The sequence below is a fragment of the Grampus griseus genome (assembly GCF_964374135.1).
Source record: "Grampus griseus genome assembly, chromosome: 12".
NCBI classification, from domain to species: Eukaryota; Metazoa; Chordata; class Mammalia; order Artiodactyla; family Delphinidae; genus Grampus; species Grampus griseus.
The window spans coordinates 27,399,560-27,414,079 of record NC_139006.1 but is presented as its reverse complement, the minus strand read 5'-3'; the positions used below and the strand labels follow the sequence as shown (position 1 = coordinate 27,414,079).

At 50.2% G+C, this 14,520-nt stretch overlaps 1 protein-coding gene across 1 annotated transcript in view; it reads left to right on the top strand.

The window, feature by feature from the left end:
- Nucleotides 1–14,520, top strand: part of LDLRAD4 (low density lipoprotein receptor class A domain containing 4) — a 251,550-nt gene that overhangs the window by 82,904 nt on the left and 154,126 nt on the right. The window contains 1 exon segment of the mRNA XM_082668133.1: nucleotides 11,353–11,815. Within this exon segment, the coding sequence (XP_082524259.1) occupies nucleotides 11,719–11,815 (97 nt within the window). The 5' untranslated portion in view covers nucleotides 11,353–11,718.

The following is a 14,520-nucleotide window of genomic DNA, read 5'->3' as shown; positions in this document are numbered from 1 at the left end:
CCCCTTCTCTTCTAGTTCCTATGGAAACAGATTGCAGGGAAACTGGGCACAGTGCTATCTTTACTCTGTTTTGGGGATCTGAGGTCTGTTTGTTACCATGGGAACCAGAAGGGAAAGGGATGATAGTGGAATAGCTAGACTGCTTTTCAGTCTCAACAGCAGCCTCGTCCTCACACACAACCCTCTTCTGCCCAAGTGTACCTCTGGGCTCAGGGCCTATGTGGTTGAGTGTGGCTGGGACTCACCCGGGGACGGTGGGTCAGGGAGGGGAAAGACAGGGCTCATAGAACACCCTTGAAGGTGCCAGTCGCTTCATTTTCTCCTAGGCCACCATTTCTAGGTGTTGGTTTAAGTTACTGAAGTGTCACCCTTAGCTATTATTTCTTGTATGGTTCTGTTGAACTTAACAACATGTTTTTATTCAGAGGAAGTGAAGAGATGAGTCATTTCAATAGTGGTGATTTCTCTGATGTGTGGAATCCCTACGGTTGGTGGATGAGCTGTGAATGTTGCCTGGCTCGTGTGTTGGGGTGGAGATGAGGGCCTCGTGGGGTGAACAGTAGGGCCAAGTCAGATGGAAGTCTTGACCTGTGGTAAGGAAAAAGAAGCGTACCTGATGGCGACCTATTTAAATAATTGTTTGAAGATGAGAATGTTAAATTTCAGTCTAGCACGCCCTAGATTTTAACTCTGAGTGGTCATCCATGGAGTGACATTCAGTGGACCCCACCCGCTTACAGCCCAGTCGACTGACCACACCATCTACACGGCTCCCAAGGGTCTGACATCCAGGGCAGTGTTGCCCCTGCCCTTCTTCCCTGCTCCCCGTTCCTCCCTTTGCTGTGTTTTGAGGGCCTGTTGGGTGTTCTGAGGCTGTGTCCATGCTGTTGTGTATTTTCTCAGCACCACTGCCTTACAGCTACATTAATGTCCCACTTGACAGATGAGGAGACTGAGGCTCAGAGAGGCTGTGTAGCCTGCCCGGGTAGGGTGGCAGGCTGCTCAGCAGAATGGTCATTCTGAGCCCCGTCTGTTTGACCCCAAAGCTGTGCTTGCTCCTCTGAGCACAGCACCTCTGTGGAGTGAGCGGCTGTGTCAGAGTTTGTCAGCCCCGACCCTCATTCTCTCTCTATCGTGGCCTCTGACCCCAGCCCAAATAAACAGGCAGCTCCTTGCTCTTTGACATTAGTCTGGTGTATTTACTTACGGTTATTTTCCTATTTCAAATGTATTTATCAATGGATTCAGTTTTTCAGTCAAAACAGGCAAAATTTAGTTTTGATGATTGCATGTTTCCTCTAGGGACATTAGGGGGAACACTGGCTTAGAGAGAGTGTTTGGGTTAAAAGCAGTAATAGCTTGCCGTTCTGTGAGGAGCACGATCACATCCTCCTCCTCGCTGTTAGAGGGCACAGTGGGGGCCAGGGGACGGGAGGTGCTGCTGTGATTGTGGTGAGGCCTCCTGTTGCTCCCCCCGACCTCCACCCCACCACTGCCGGAGGCTCCTGAGGGCCCACTGCAGAGCAGGAGGGAATGGGTCACTTCCTACTCATTGGCTCCAGAGGGGAAGGGAATAAATAAGGGCTGGTTTTAGAGGGAAAGGAAGAACTGAAAGAAGATGCTCTTTTCAATGGGAAGAAAGTTGCCGGTCATGCTGGCGGGGCCGCAGAGTACTTAGTCCTGCAACACCATCAGACACTGGCCAAGTATGGGGAGTGATGAGAACAGGAGCAGTGATGTCAGGCTCCAAACTTGGTGCTTAAAATTTCCTCCTGCAAGGGCTTCCCTGCTGGCGCAGTGGTTGAGTCTGCCTGCCGATGCAGGGGACACAGGTTCATGCCCCGGTCCGGGAAGATCCCACATGCCGCGGAGTGGCTGGGCCCGTGGGCCATGGCCGCTGAGCCTGTGCGTCCGGAGCCTGTGCTCCGCAACGGGAGAGGCTGCAACAATGAGAGGCCCGCGTACCGCAAGAAAAAAAAAAAAAAAAAAAATTTCCTCCTGCTGCCCAGAGCCCTGTGGTTTTCTTGGGTGGTTTCATAGGAACTCTCTTGTCCAGATCTGATGGTGGACACGTTAAACAAACAGCTTCACTCAGTGTCAGGAACACTGACATGGGCTTGGTGCACTGTTCAGGGTGGGGTGGTTTCTGTAGCGGTGGTACGTGCTCTGAAGCTGCAGAAACTCAGCGGACTGCAAACACACAGGCCTAGGTGCTGCGGGGCACCGTGTCAGGAGGGCCAATCCTGTGTTACAGGAGGTATGTCTCCCCCACTGGGGACGCTTGGTGGGACACATGGTACCTGCGGTGGTGGCTCCCTCATGAATAACACCTGTTTGCTTCTGCTGTGACGAGCACACGCGTGGGCCTTTGTTACCAAGGCAGCGGAAACTGGTCTGATGAGCCCTGTCTGCTTGGCTGGAGGCCTCCAGACACACGGGGTTGGGTTGTGTAGTCCCATTACTCAAATACCACTCAAGCTCTCCCCTGAATTCTCTGCCCCTTCAGCAGCTGCTCTTCAGGACAGGTGCACTGTCATGGCCCTGCCCCATCCAGCCTTCCAGGAGGCCGGGAAACTCTCTCAGAGTTTCCCTAACGGCTGTGGAGTTGGGCACCGCTCGTCTGTGGCTTAGTGTGCTGGGGCCTTTCCCAGAGTGGGAGCTCACTCTTGTGCTCCACTGCCACCCAGAGCCCCTGTGTCACACTCTCGGGCCAGCTGCTGCAGTGACATCAGCTCCAGGGGCCAACCTCAGACTGTACCATTTTGTGTTGTATCCTTGGACGTCTGCTGAAATGTGTCCTTGGGCTTCTGTGATCAGACTGAGTTGTTCCACCAGTGCTGACTGGGCTAAATGAGTTCTGCTTCCAGAATTTGGCGTGGCTCCCGTGGTGGCTTTCTGGGTTGAATTCCACGTCGTCTTGGGAGGCTGGTCCAGAGATGATCTTTGAGTTCTCTGTGAACCTGTGGTCTGTCTGGGGCAGTCACAGGGTCTTCCTCCTCCTCGGATGGTGGATACGTGGCGTGTGCTGCTGCTTCTGCTTCCCTTAAACGAGAGAGGCAGCGGGGTGGTTAAGTGGAAGGAAGTGCAGGTCCTGAGAGGGTGCAGGTGGGTCCGCGTCCATGAGCTCTCTGCCCACCTCCTCTCTGCAGAGCTAAGCGGGCTCCTCCTCAGTTTCGTTGTCTCTCTGCCAGGGCACCGGTCACTAAGCAGCCCTGTGTGTGTGACCTTCAGTGCACCTGTGTTAAATTGGCCTCTGGTCGGAGCCTCGTGGGCCCCAGTGTGGGCAAGTGCCTATCAGGGCTCACAGCACGCATCTCCCTTCTCCCATGTCTGTCCCAGACCATGTGGACCTTTCTTTGGAAACATCTAAGAAGAATATTATTGGAGTGTTCAGTCCACTACCACCCACCTCAAACAGGTTATTGAATTGTAATATAATGTGGAAAGTTTTCTTTTTCCTAGAGAAATATATTTTTCAGAAAATGAATATGAGCATACAAGGCAAAGCTACTTGATGAACGTTTAGGTATCCACTGTGTGATTAGAAAGCAGATGTGGAGCTGGTCTGGGGCTTCGTGCACAAGGGACACTTAGGAAACGTTTGCTAACACGAGTGCCTGGCATTGTGCAGATGGTTCGTTTCTGTAGGAGCACTGGCTGTTTCATTGTTGGTCATTATATTAGCTTTTCAGGTGCCAGTGGCCCTGTTCCAACACTTCCTGTCATGCAGAGGGCACTTGGTGAGATGTCCTCTCTGTGCAGAATTTCATTCTTGAGGCCTTGGGAAAGCTTCAGAAATATACATAAAAGGACTTAAAAAGTCAGCACTTTACAAAGGTACAAACCAAACAGGGTGAAGGACAGAAGAAAGGCAGATTGGACCCTGCATGGTTATTTTCTAGTAAGGAGATGTAAAACCTGGGTCAACTTTATTTATTACCATCTATTGCTGTTTTTAAAATTTGATATTTCAATATGTAAACATTTAGAAAAATTGAATATCGAGACTCTTTTTCCTTTTAAAGACGAGTTTCTTTTTTGTCATTTGTTTAACTAAATAATAATAACAAAAGGTTATTCTACCACATTTCATACCAAATACCTCACCTACACATTTTCTTTACTTTTGTATCCTTTCCCTTTTCTTCCTTTTATTAACTTTAGCTGACATAGGGTGTTTGTGAGCTTTGTGAGCTTAGATTTTTATCTGTCAAGAACTTAAAAAATATCAAGACAAATCATGTGAGGAAATATGAGGTCGAACGCTCTGTCGTGTTCGGCTGGGTGAGATGGAGCTGGAGGAGGGAGGGTGGGCCATGCTCTCCAACCCTGCATCAGGCATCTGCCCAGGTGCACTGTTCTTTAACATTGATTGGAGACCAGTGTTTTGTACATGGCCCCTCATTAAATGCACAATAAATCTATGAGTGTCATTGTTGCTTCCACTCTACAGATGAGGAAGTTGAGGCTCAGAGTTAAGTAACTGCCAGAGTTGCATGTGGCCTAGAATGAGGTGCACCCAAGGCGGTCTGCCTCAGAGTCTGGCCTTTTGTCCTCTGGCCTGTTTGCATGGAAAGCTCTCCTTCCAGTGTGTTTTAAGTGGTGGAGGGTTGGCCTTGCCTGTGCTCCAGACGCCCAGCCTGACCCTCCCACAAGGAGCACCCTCCCGGTGTATATGCCCTCTGGCCAGCAGCCTCCTTGGTCGCAGGCCCTTGGTGCTTCGTGCAGCTGAGGCAGGGCAGAGAGAGTAGAGTGACAAGGGGGTGACCCAGCTGAAGCTCAGATGTGATTCAGTGCAGTATAACCAGCATTTATTGGGTACCTGCTGTATGCTAGTCCCCATGGACAGTGCTGTGGATGCAAAGATTAGCAAGAAAAGGTTTCCGTTAGAAATACCTCCATAGACAGAGATAGGAGAGTGCAGGCACCTCAAATAGTGCCGTGCTAGAGTAGTGACCCCACAAGCAGCTGAATGAGAAGATGCAGCTGTGTGGTATTCTTTAGGCCAGAGAGCAGGGAGGAGGTCACGGGCAAGGTACCGGGGTGCAGGCGCTGGCCCAGCAGCCCTGATGGGTGACAGGGGTGCCAGGAACATGTGCAGGGAGGGTGGAACTGTGGGCCCATGTTCCCTTCTGCTCTCAGCCCCCTTTCCTTGCTGTTCATACTCGTTACCCCTGCAGGCCCCCCTTTTCTTGGCCTGCCATGCCCATTGTAAGCTGGTTTTATCTGAAGAAAATTGGGGTGGAGGAGAGAGCTAAGTGCTAAGCAGAGCCGGTCTGCATCCCTCACACCAGGCTGGGAGGAGTGACCTCTGCTCAGCTGGCATCCACTGTCGAGGTGACTGTGACGTGCTCAGACTAGGTCAGGGGACCTCCGGTCAGTGCACGTCCGCCCAAGGACTCTGACTCTGCCCCTGCCCCAAGGCCCTGGCCCTTCTGCGCCTTCTCTTTGGGGTGTATTGGTGTCATGGGCATGGCCCGATCTGGGCCTGGGAAAGTGGGTATCGTTTCAGGATCCCCTGAGCCCCACAGGCAGGGGTCCATGTGTGCCCTGTGCCCCTTTCTCAGCTTCTTCCTTTGACCAGTTTGCATCTACGGGAGAGCCTGGAGCTTGGGCCCAGACTGACACCTGGTTCTGGTCCAGCTTTGCCCTCATCCTACAGTGTATTCCCTCTTCTCCCTGGGCCACCGTCTCCTCCTCCATGAAATGAACGGCGACCCCATGGCCTCCCCCTGCCCATAGGTAGTGTGAGGAGGTAGTGGTACCTGTACTGATTATTAGGGGCAGTTTTCCTACTTAATTATCTGGGGGAAATGTTCTCCAGCTTGGTTTGAGTAGAGCTCAGACTGTAGATTCTTCAGGTTTTATCAAGTGTCAGATTTTCGAGGTGACATTTTAAAGGATGGTCTAATAGAATTGCTACCTTCCCTGTTTGCATCTTGTGTGCATATTTGAAGAGGGTTTTAGATTTTGTACTTGCTTCCTGAAGTGGTGACCTGAGTACCTGGAGCCCATTGAGCTGCCCAGGGCTCGATGGCTTTGAGGTTGTGTTATAAAAGCTGCAATTGTCATACACCCCAAATCACAGAAATTAAGAGCAGTGAGAAGGATCTGTACTGCTGTGCAGATGGCCCTTTGTCTGAGTTGTTCTCAGACTTGGTTTCTGTGCAGATTTTCTGTGCTGGTTCACAGTGTCCTTTTCATGCACATCTGTCCTGTCTCCCTTGATTGGAGACATGAGCACTGGGGCCTGCTCAGATCAGAAGGGACCTCGAGTTCTCACCCCTCATGGTGCATGAGGATGTGGTAGCCTGGCTGAGCCTGGCCCAGGGCAGGGCAGAGCCAGTGGCTGCCATGAGGAATACCTAGACTGACCGGCACTTCCCAGGTCTGCGTGTCTATCCACAGGGCGGAGGGCTCCAAGCTTGGGCAGAAGCAGACCCTCAGGTTTCTTGTCCCACTTTTCCTCACCTCTGTCTCGCTCAGAATCCATTGCCACTTTGACCTTAGGTGAACAAGCCAGTAGTTGAGTTTTTTCCAGTAAGCAGTGTGGCACACTCTCAACCTATTTCTGTTTTCTGAGTTTTGCAACAGTGTCATGGTTTGTCGGGGTTGGGACCATCCCTTCACCTCTCCACGCTCCTTCTTCCGAGGGTGGAGCAGCGCCCGTCCTCAGACACGTGGGACCTCTGCGGCCTGGAGCCTGCGGCTGCTCAGTCTGGCAATCACCCAGGTGGCTGTCACCTAGGTAACCAATGTACCAGCGAGGCAGTCTGTCCATGGTGCGAGGAAATCAGAAATGAAACTGCGGTATTGATTCTTTTTTTTTTTTTTTGCGGTACGCCGGCCTCTCACTGTTGTGGCCTCTCCCGTTGCGGAGCACAGGCTCTGGACGTGCAGGCTCAGCAGCCATGGCTCATGGGCCCAGCCGCTCCGCAGCATGTAGGATCTTCCTGGACCGGGACACGAACCCGTGTCCCCTGCATCGGCAGGCGGACTCTCAACCACTGCGCCACCAGGGAAGCCTACGATATTGATTCTTTATGCACTACACTTATACTAGTGTTACCAGATTTTGAGAAAAGGTTGTTTGACTTCTCTGTTGAGTTGACCTCTGTGCCCAGCGTGTGACCCTATGTTTCCTGAATCGCAAGTCTTTCCGCACTGAACTTTCACGATAGGTGTCATCTGTGGAATGCAGTTCTTTTCACTCCCCAGTGATTCTAGAGAAGCTGTGTGTCGTATGAGTTTTTGTGAACAAGTGGTAAAGCAAACATATTCCTATACAACTTATTTGGTTAGGTTTCGTGGGCGTTCATGTTTTTAAGAACGTCCCTTGTTGTGGGGGTGTTTTTCCCTTTTGTGTGCTCTATTTCCTTAGTAACTGTTGCTCCATTATGGGAGGGACTTAACAACATGTTTCAAGTGCAATATTGAATTAATTTATTTCCTGGTTAGTCCTGCCCATCTTCCCAGTGTAAGTAGAACATGTGTGTGTGCGTGTGTGTGTGTCCATATGTCCATGACAGGATGGTGGTAGTGTGCTTGCTGTAGAGGGGCTCTTGAATGGGTTCAGGGTTACTCTGTGACCTTGCATCCTGGGTAAGTTGCCTCTTTCTCTCTTTATTTTTCCTCTTTCCCCCTCTAGATTTTCCTGATTTGAGCATTACCAGCGTTAAGGCACTTCGGTTTAGGAAACTACCTGAGATTCAGAAGTAGCATGGGAATAACAGTGGCTGGAGGGGCAAAAGACCAGGTGTTAGTCCCAGTTCCTGAGCGCTAGTTTGGGACTAAGTCATGTAACCTCTGTGGGGCTAGAGTTTTCTCTGTGGCTTGAGAGGATTTAGAGCAGTGACCTCCATGGTCCTGTGCTGGGTACTTTGCTGTGAAGTGTGAGTGCAGGGGAGTCACTGCTCGTTATCCTTGTCTCACCTTGACTAGTGGGGTGGTAGCAAAAGCCTTGCCAGTTCAGAGGCTCAGAGCCAGAGGTGTGAACAGCCTCTCAGCCCAGGGATGGCATCCATCAGCATGGCTCGGGGCAGTGGGTTGGTTTGCAGGGTCTGCCGAGCCTCTCTGTGTGCCTCGTCCAAACACCAGCAGCCTTGGTCCACCCATCCATCGTTCAGTAGACTCGTCCTACTGACGTCCACTGGGCACCAGGCAACGCCTTAGGTGCTCAAGGGAAACGTCCCCGTGGGGCTTACAACTCAGCGGAGAGATGGTGCTGAGTGATCAGCACCCCTGCATGCAGCCACAGCTGCGGCCAGGGCCAGCGAGCCAGGTTACCGGGCTCTGCATTTAGTCCCAGGGGTGGGCGAGGTGCCACCTCTGAGACTAGAAGGTAAGCAGGGCCCTCGAAGGTGGGAGGCAGGCAGGACAGCGATGTGTTCAGCTTCTGCGCCTTTTTCCTGACTCTTGGTTGGCTGCCGAGCTGTGAAAGCCGACATGTGGTACCTCTGCCAACTCTAGGTCCCAATTACCCACCTGTTCTCCAGCCTGCTGGATCATCTGTACTTTCCTCCTGAGCATGGCTGCCTGGCCCCGTTCCCTTTGGTCAGTCCCTCGCTGAACAAAACAGACTCCAGGTTCTGGGGACCCGCTCCTCTTTTTTGTGTGTTTCTAGAAAGGGTATCTTATCTGTGTTGTTAGTGGTGAGAAAAAAACATTTTATGGCAGTTACAGGTTCACTTTCACTTGAAAATTGCATATTAAGGAGACTCCAAATGTATGTAGGAATATGCACGTCATCAGTTAATGAAGATAATTAAAATAAATTTTGGCCCTTCAGCCTGTATTGGGAACCACACATGTCATGCTCTAAACATCCAGGCCAGGACCATGCCCAAGACCTCAGGGGGAGCTGTTACACACCTGTCGTCTTCCCTCTCTTTTAGAAGTAAAGTTAAGTATTGGTGAGTGTGACAGAGACAGTAAGAGAAAAAAAAGAAGAGTTTGTTGTTTCTTCTATTTCTATCCACATCAGCCTCAATCTTTCCCATAGCCTTTTGAAATGTATAGCTTGGTTTTTTAAAAAATTGTGGGAGCATGCCTTTTGCAATGAAACAAGATAATTAAGCAAAACCCCTCAATAAAACAACAAAAACATCACCACACTTTAGTTTGTCCTTGAGTTCAGGAAAAGAGAACAAATACAGTCTAGTATTTCTGTGCGTTGAAAGCATCATAGAAAGAGTAAAGAGAATCAAGGTTTTAGGGCAGGTGGGCTTTCATTTTTAACTGGCAATTCCATTCCCTAAAGTAGATAACTACAGTGCACATGGTCCTTTACTCTGGATGTTGGTGTAGGACTTTGGGACATTGATAACTGTACTGGTCATTTGATACAGAATGTTTAAATTCAGAGAACAAACATTTTCTCACATTTTCAAGCACTTCAGAACCACCATTTACATAAATGATTTTTAATTAAATTTTTTACCTATTCATTAAACTTGAGGACTCCTACTGGGCTGCACTTTATTAACTGAGATTGTTACTGCAAGTACATGAAGGCAATGCAGTTGAATTTCTTTCTTAATGTAATTAAGGTGCTTCCTTAATCCAGTAGGGCTTCCTTCCAATTAGTCTGTATTAGTGATGTTTTACTTTATTACCTTATGTTTACAGCAAGAGGGCTTTAACAGAGGGTTCCTTTCTGTTATGTGCTGTTTTCTTAAATTTTTTTCTTTTCTCTAGTTTGATGGTGAAAAAGAGGAATAAAGTTACATTTTTAAAAAATTAGCTATAAATTGTTTAGGATGAAGTGATAATAATGGAAAAGGTTCCTTTTCTCTAATACCAGAGATTCATATTTGGGATTCTATTTTAAAAGTCTGGTCCTATGTAGAGAATGGACTTGAGGACACAGGGAGGGGGAAGGGTAAGCTGGGACGAAGTGAGAGAGTGGCATGGACATATATACACTACCAAATGTAAAACAGATAGATAGTGGAAAGCAGCCACATAGCACAGGGAGATCAGCTCGGTGCTTTGTGACCACCTAGAGGGGTGGGGTAGGGAGGGTGGGAGGGAGACGCAAGGGTGAGGAGATATGGTGATGTATGTATATGTATAGCTGATTCACTTTGTTATACAGCAGAAACTAACACACCATTGTAAAGCAATTATACTCCAATAAAGATGTTAAAAATAAATAAATAAATAAAAATAAAATTGAAAAAAACAAAAGCCTGGTCCTTGGGCTGGTGCAGTGGTTAAGAATCCGTCTGCCAATGCAGGGGACATGGGTTCAATCCCTGGTGCAGGAAGATCCCACATGCCACGGAGCAACTGAGCCTGTGTGCCACAACAACTGAGCCTGTGCTCTAGATCCCACAAGCCACAACTACTGAACCCACGTGCCACAAATACTGAACCCACGTGCCACAACTACTGAAGCCCATGCGCCTAGAGCCCATGCTCCACAACAAGAGAAGCCACTACAATGAGAAGCCCGTGCACCACAATGAAGAGTAGCCCCCACTTGCTGCAGCTAGAGAAAGCCCGTGCACAGCAATGAAGACCCAACGCAGCCAAAAAAAAAAAAAAAGTCTGGTCCTTTGGACTTCTAACATTCTTGTAGTTAATGTTGCTAGTATAACAACATTAAAATATATGATAAGTATTTGTAAAATGCTTTTATTATTATGGGATATGTAATATATATGGAACAGTTTATATTGATAGATTAAATTTGCTTTTCCTTCCTATTCTTTTAAAAAAATTATCACTGACCTTTTCTTCCCACTTAAGTGTCACTTTAAAAAATATATTTATTTATTTATTTATTTGGCTGCACCGGGGTCTTAGTTGGGGCATGCAAGATCTTTAGTTGCAGCATGTGGGATCTAGTTCCCTGACCAGGGATCGAACCCGGGCCCCCTGCATTGGGAGCCCAGAGTCTTAGTCACTGGACCACCAGGGAAGTCCCAAGAGTCACTTTGTGAAACAGCTCAACCCAAGTCCTTTCTGGCGTGCTGACAGCAGTGGGCATGAACCTCAGATCCCACTTGTAAGACCTCAGAAAACTGCTTAGGAAATGGATTTCTCCTTCAGGTGTCTGTGGCCTAGTGTAGCCTGGGGAGTACATTTGAATGCGTGTGACCTTTGTAACTGTTCCTAGAATGGCTCAGAGCAGCTGGCCCCATCTTGTTTTGGGTGCAGGAGTCCCCCCGGCCCCCCACCCCTTCTCGGGCAGCAGGAGAAGTGCTACACATGCCCCACTTCCCACACAGTGTGGTCATGGGCACAGCTCTGGGGGCTGCTTCTTTTTCTTTTTTGGCTTCTGTGGGTCTACTGAGTTTCATGTTCTACTGGTCATCAGGAAAATGATCTCTTTCTTTTTAATTTCAGCAAGGGGAGAGGCGAAGCATAGAGAGCTGCAGATCAGACCCTCCTGAACCCCCCGAAGCAAGTGAGACCCCTGGAGAATGCTGGCTTCCAGGCGGCTGAAGGAGTCCTTCCTCTGAGGTGGGTAGGCCGGTGTCCGTGGGACAGCTTCCTCGCTCCTGGGCCCACCATGGCCTCCACTCTCTGGCTAGACGGCTGATGTGACCGGTGCCCCAAGCGTGCACACTGCTGGACTGGGTGCCGTCCCAGCTACCACCTGCTCTCAGAGGCTGGGAGCAGGGCAGATTGGTGTCCGATGCTACCAGAAACCAGACAGGCAGAGTGATGGCCTCCTGCAAGCTGAGATGGAGGTGACCTGAGGCCTCCTGGATGTTCCTGGTGACGGGACAGCTGACAGGTTGGAACACAGGCCTGCCGGGGAGCAGTATGCAGGAAGCTGGCTTTCAGGCCACAAATGCTTTCACAGGTGAGAATCCGCCACTTAACTGAAAACTTTATTTCATCTCTTAGTCGATAGGTAATAAGATACCAAACAACTCTATGAAATGAATGTATGTCTACATTTAGGAACTGAAGCCCACACAACGTCAAGGGGCTCAGGCTGCCGTGGTGACTGATTTTGGCAAAACTTTGGCATGTTCTCCTTTTCTGTAGAGAGGAATTTGAAAGCGCATCAGACATTTTACGATTCTGCTTTGTTGAGTTGTAGGGCGCACATAGTATCTGGCGAGCCACCGTTCCTTGAAGAAAATCCATCCCTTGCAGAGCGGTGTGTTGGGGTGTCTTTCTGTCCAGAGCTGGGAAGACTTGGAGGGAATAGTTATGGCTGATGAGTAACCTTTCCCTCTGCGTCGTTAGTTTTCTTCCTGAGACTCGCTCGTGTGCAGACGGTAGTGGGGTGGCGACTCTGAGCACTGACCTTCTCCTGTAAAGGACTCGTGGAGAAGCCCCGTGTCACTCTTCCACGTGGATGTTCTCCCCCCAGGTCTGATTTGCTCCCTTCATAGGGAACCACTCAGTCTGGCTGGTGCCCAGAGCCAGGGCTTGAGCCACGGAGCTTTTGAATTTGGATCCTGGTTCTTTGTCTGATTCACTTAACATCCCAGGAAGCCACTAATGCTTCTGGGCCTCTGCCTCCTTATTTATAGAATGTGGGCCGTGAAGTTGAAGGACCTCGTGGAATCCAGGGAAAACAATTTTATGTAAAAAGAGTTTTGTTTTTTTTTTTAAAGGAAGGATGATAGGAAAATTACAAGAAGTGCCTGTATTCTCTGGCCCTGTGAGTCCTAAAAGTTGGCAGGTTTTCCAGTCGTGTGTAGCGGGCAGCTCGGGTTGCTGGGGAGAGAGCGTGGGGCTCTTCCTCCCTCCGGCTGGAGCTCTGCTGCTGATAGTCACGTGTTGTTCCTGCTCCCCTGGCTGGTTTGACAGTGAATGTGGTCACGTGCAGCTCTCACAGGAGAATGAGGGCTGGAGGAGCCGGGCATGTGTAACAGGGGACCCCCCTCCTGGGGGCCAGTTGGGGAAGGTCCCCCAGAGTGGTCAGGGCCCAGGAAGACGAGTGAGATGGCTGTTTCAGAAGAGTACGTGGAGCCCAGCTCTCTAGGCCCTCCTCAGCTGGCCAGCCCAACCGGAAACCCCCCCTCCGGTCCTCCCTAGGGGTCGTGCCTCAGCTGTCCATCCCAGGAGCTGCAGCCCTGGGACGCAGCTGCCGAGAGAGTTGCCTGTGAGGCCATGGAAGGCAGCTCGTAAAGCAGCTCCAAGAGGAAGAGGGAAGAAGAGAAGGAAGAGGGTGGGACAGAAAGAACCTGAGGAGGGGCACGCAGCTCACAGTCCAAAATGTAGACGAGCCTGTCCCCACACTCCTCAGCTGTGTTACTGCCCCCGCAGGGGTGAAGAGCGTGCCCCGCCTAGCTCCCGAGGCTCCCAGCTCACTGCCGTTTTCTCCTAGGTGGTCAGCTCTTCTGCCCCCTGGGAGGGGAAGCCCCCAGCCCGTCGGGGGGCCTTGGGATAGTAGGCGCTAAAGAATGGAAAGCAAGAATGGTTCAGCCTGGAGAACTGGGGGTAGTTAGGACAGTGCTTGCCCCGTTAGTTCAGGCCCAGGTACGTGGTTGCAGTTGTGACTGTTCCTGCCCCAGTTGTGGGCCATGCACACTGCCCTCTGTCAGCTCTCCACACACTTGCCCTGAGCCACCGTCTTGGAGCTCCTCCCCAGCTCTTATTTTCTTATCTGCTTTTAACTCATAGTTTTCCCAAGAACTCTGTTTCTTTACAAATTTGGCCTTGTCCCAGCTGTGTCAGCCTACCTGAATAATAATCATACTACTGGCAATAGTGAAACGATAACTGTGGCCGACCTAATGTTCTAGCTGTGTTGCCCCGCCCTTCTTCACCGCAGCTCTGAGGCCGGTGTTGGTGTGCCGGTGTCACTGCGCAGGGGGCACACTCAGAGTAGCCAGGAGTTAGATTGAGCCGGTGGCCTTTCCAAACCTCCTAGTGGTATGTGCGACCCTGGCTGCACACGGGGGTCACCTGGGGAGCCTTACCACTGACTGGGTCTCATTCTCAGAGATGGGAAGCTAACTGGTCTCTGCTCACTTAGTCCTGCTACGTTAGGGCTGCATCCTAACAAGAGCTCAGGTGCTTGGGGCACAGGAAAGTCTGGGAAGCACCGGGAGCATCGTGGGGCAGGTGTCAGAGTTGAGGGGCAGGTTCCAGAGTCAGTTCTTGATAAAAGAAACCGACTTGTCCTTATTCCTTCAACAGGAATGATTGAATTAACTAATCGGCCCACCCTTCAGAAAGCTGTTGAGTGCTGACTGTTATTTATCAGAGCTGGGTACACCGGGGCAGTGGTTTTAGCTTCCCAGTATCTCTAGGAAGTAACAAGTGATAAAAGGAAGGAGACCTAAGTGATGGCCTTCTCTCAGGGTGGGTCCCTGGGGACTCAGCTTACGGATTTGTTCTCTGTCTGCTCTTCGTCATTCTTTGTCCGCATAGTTGGTAACAGTTACTTACGGTGGCGTAGGATGAAGGGGCTGAACCTGCATCCCTGCCCCGTGGGCGGGTTGAGCTGTGGTCTCAGATGGAGGTGAGCAGGGGGCTTCCCCTCCCCACCTGATTTACTGTTCTTATGTTTTTTGACTTTAGTCTTTCTTATCCCAGGGCAACTGA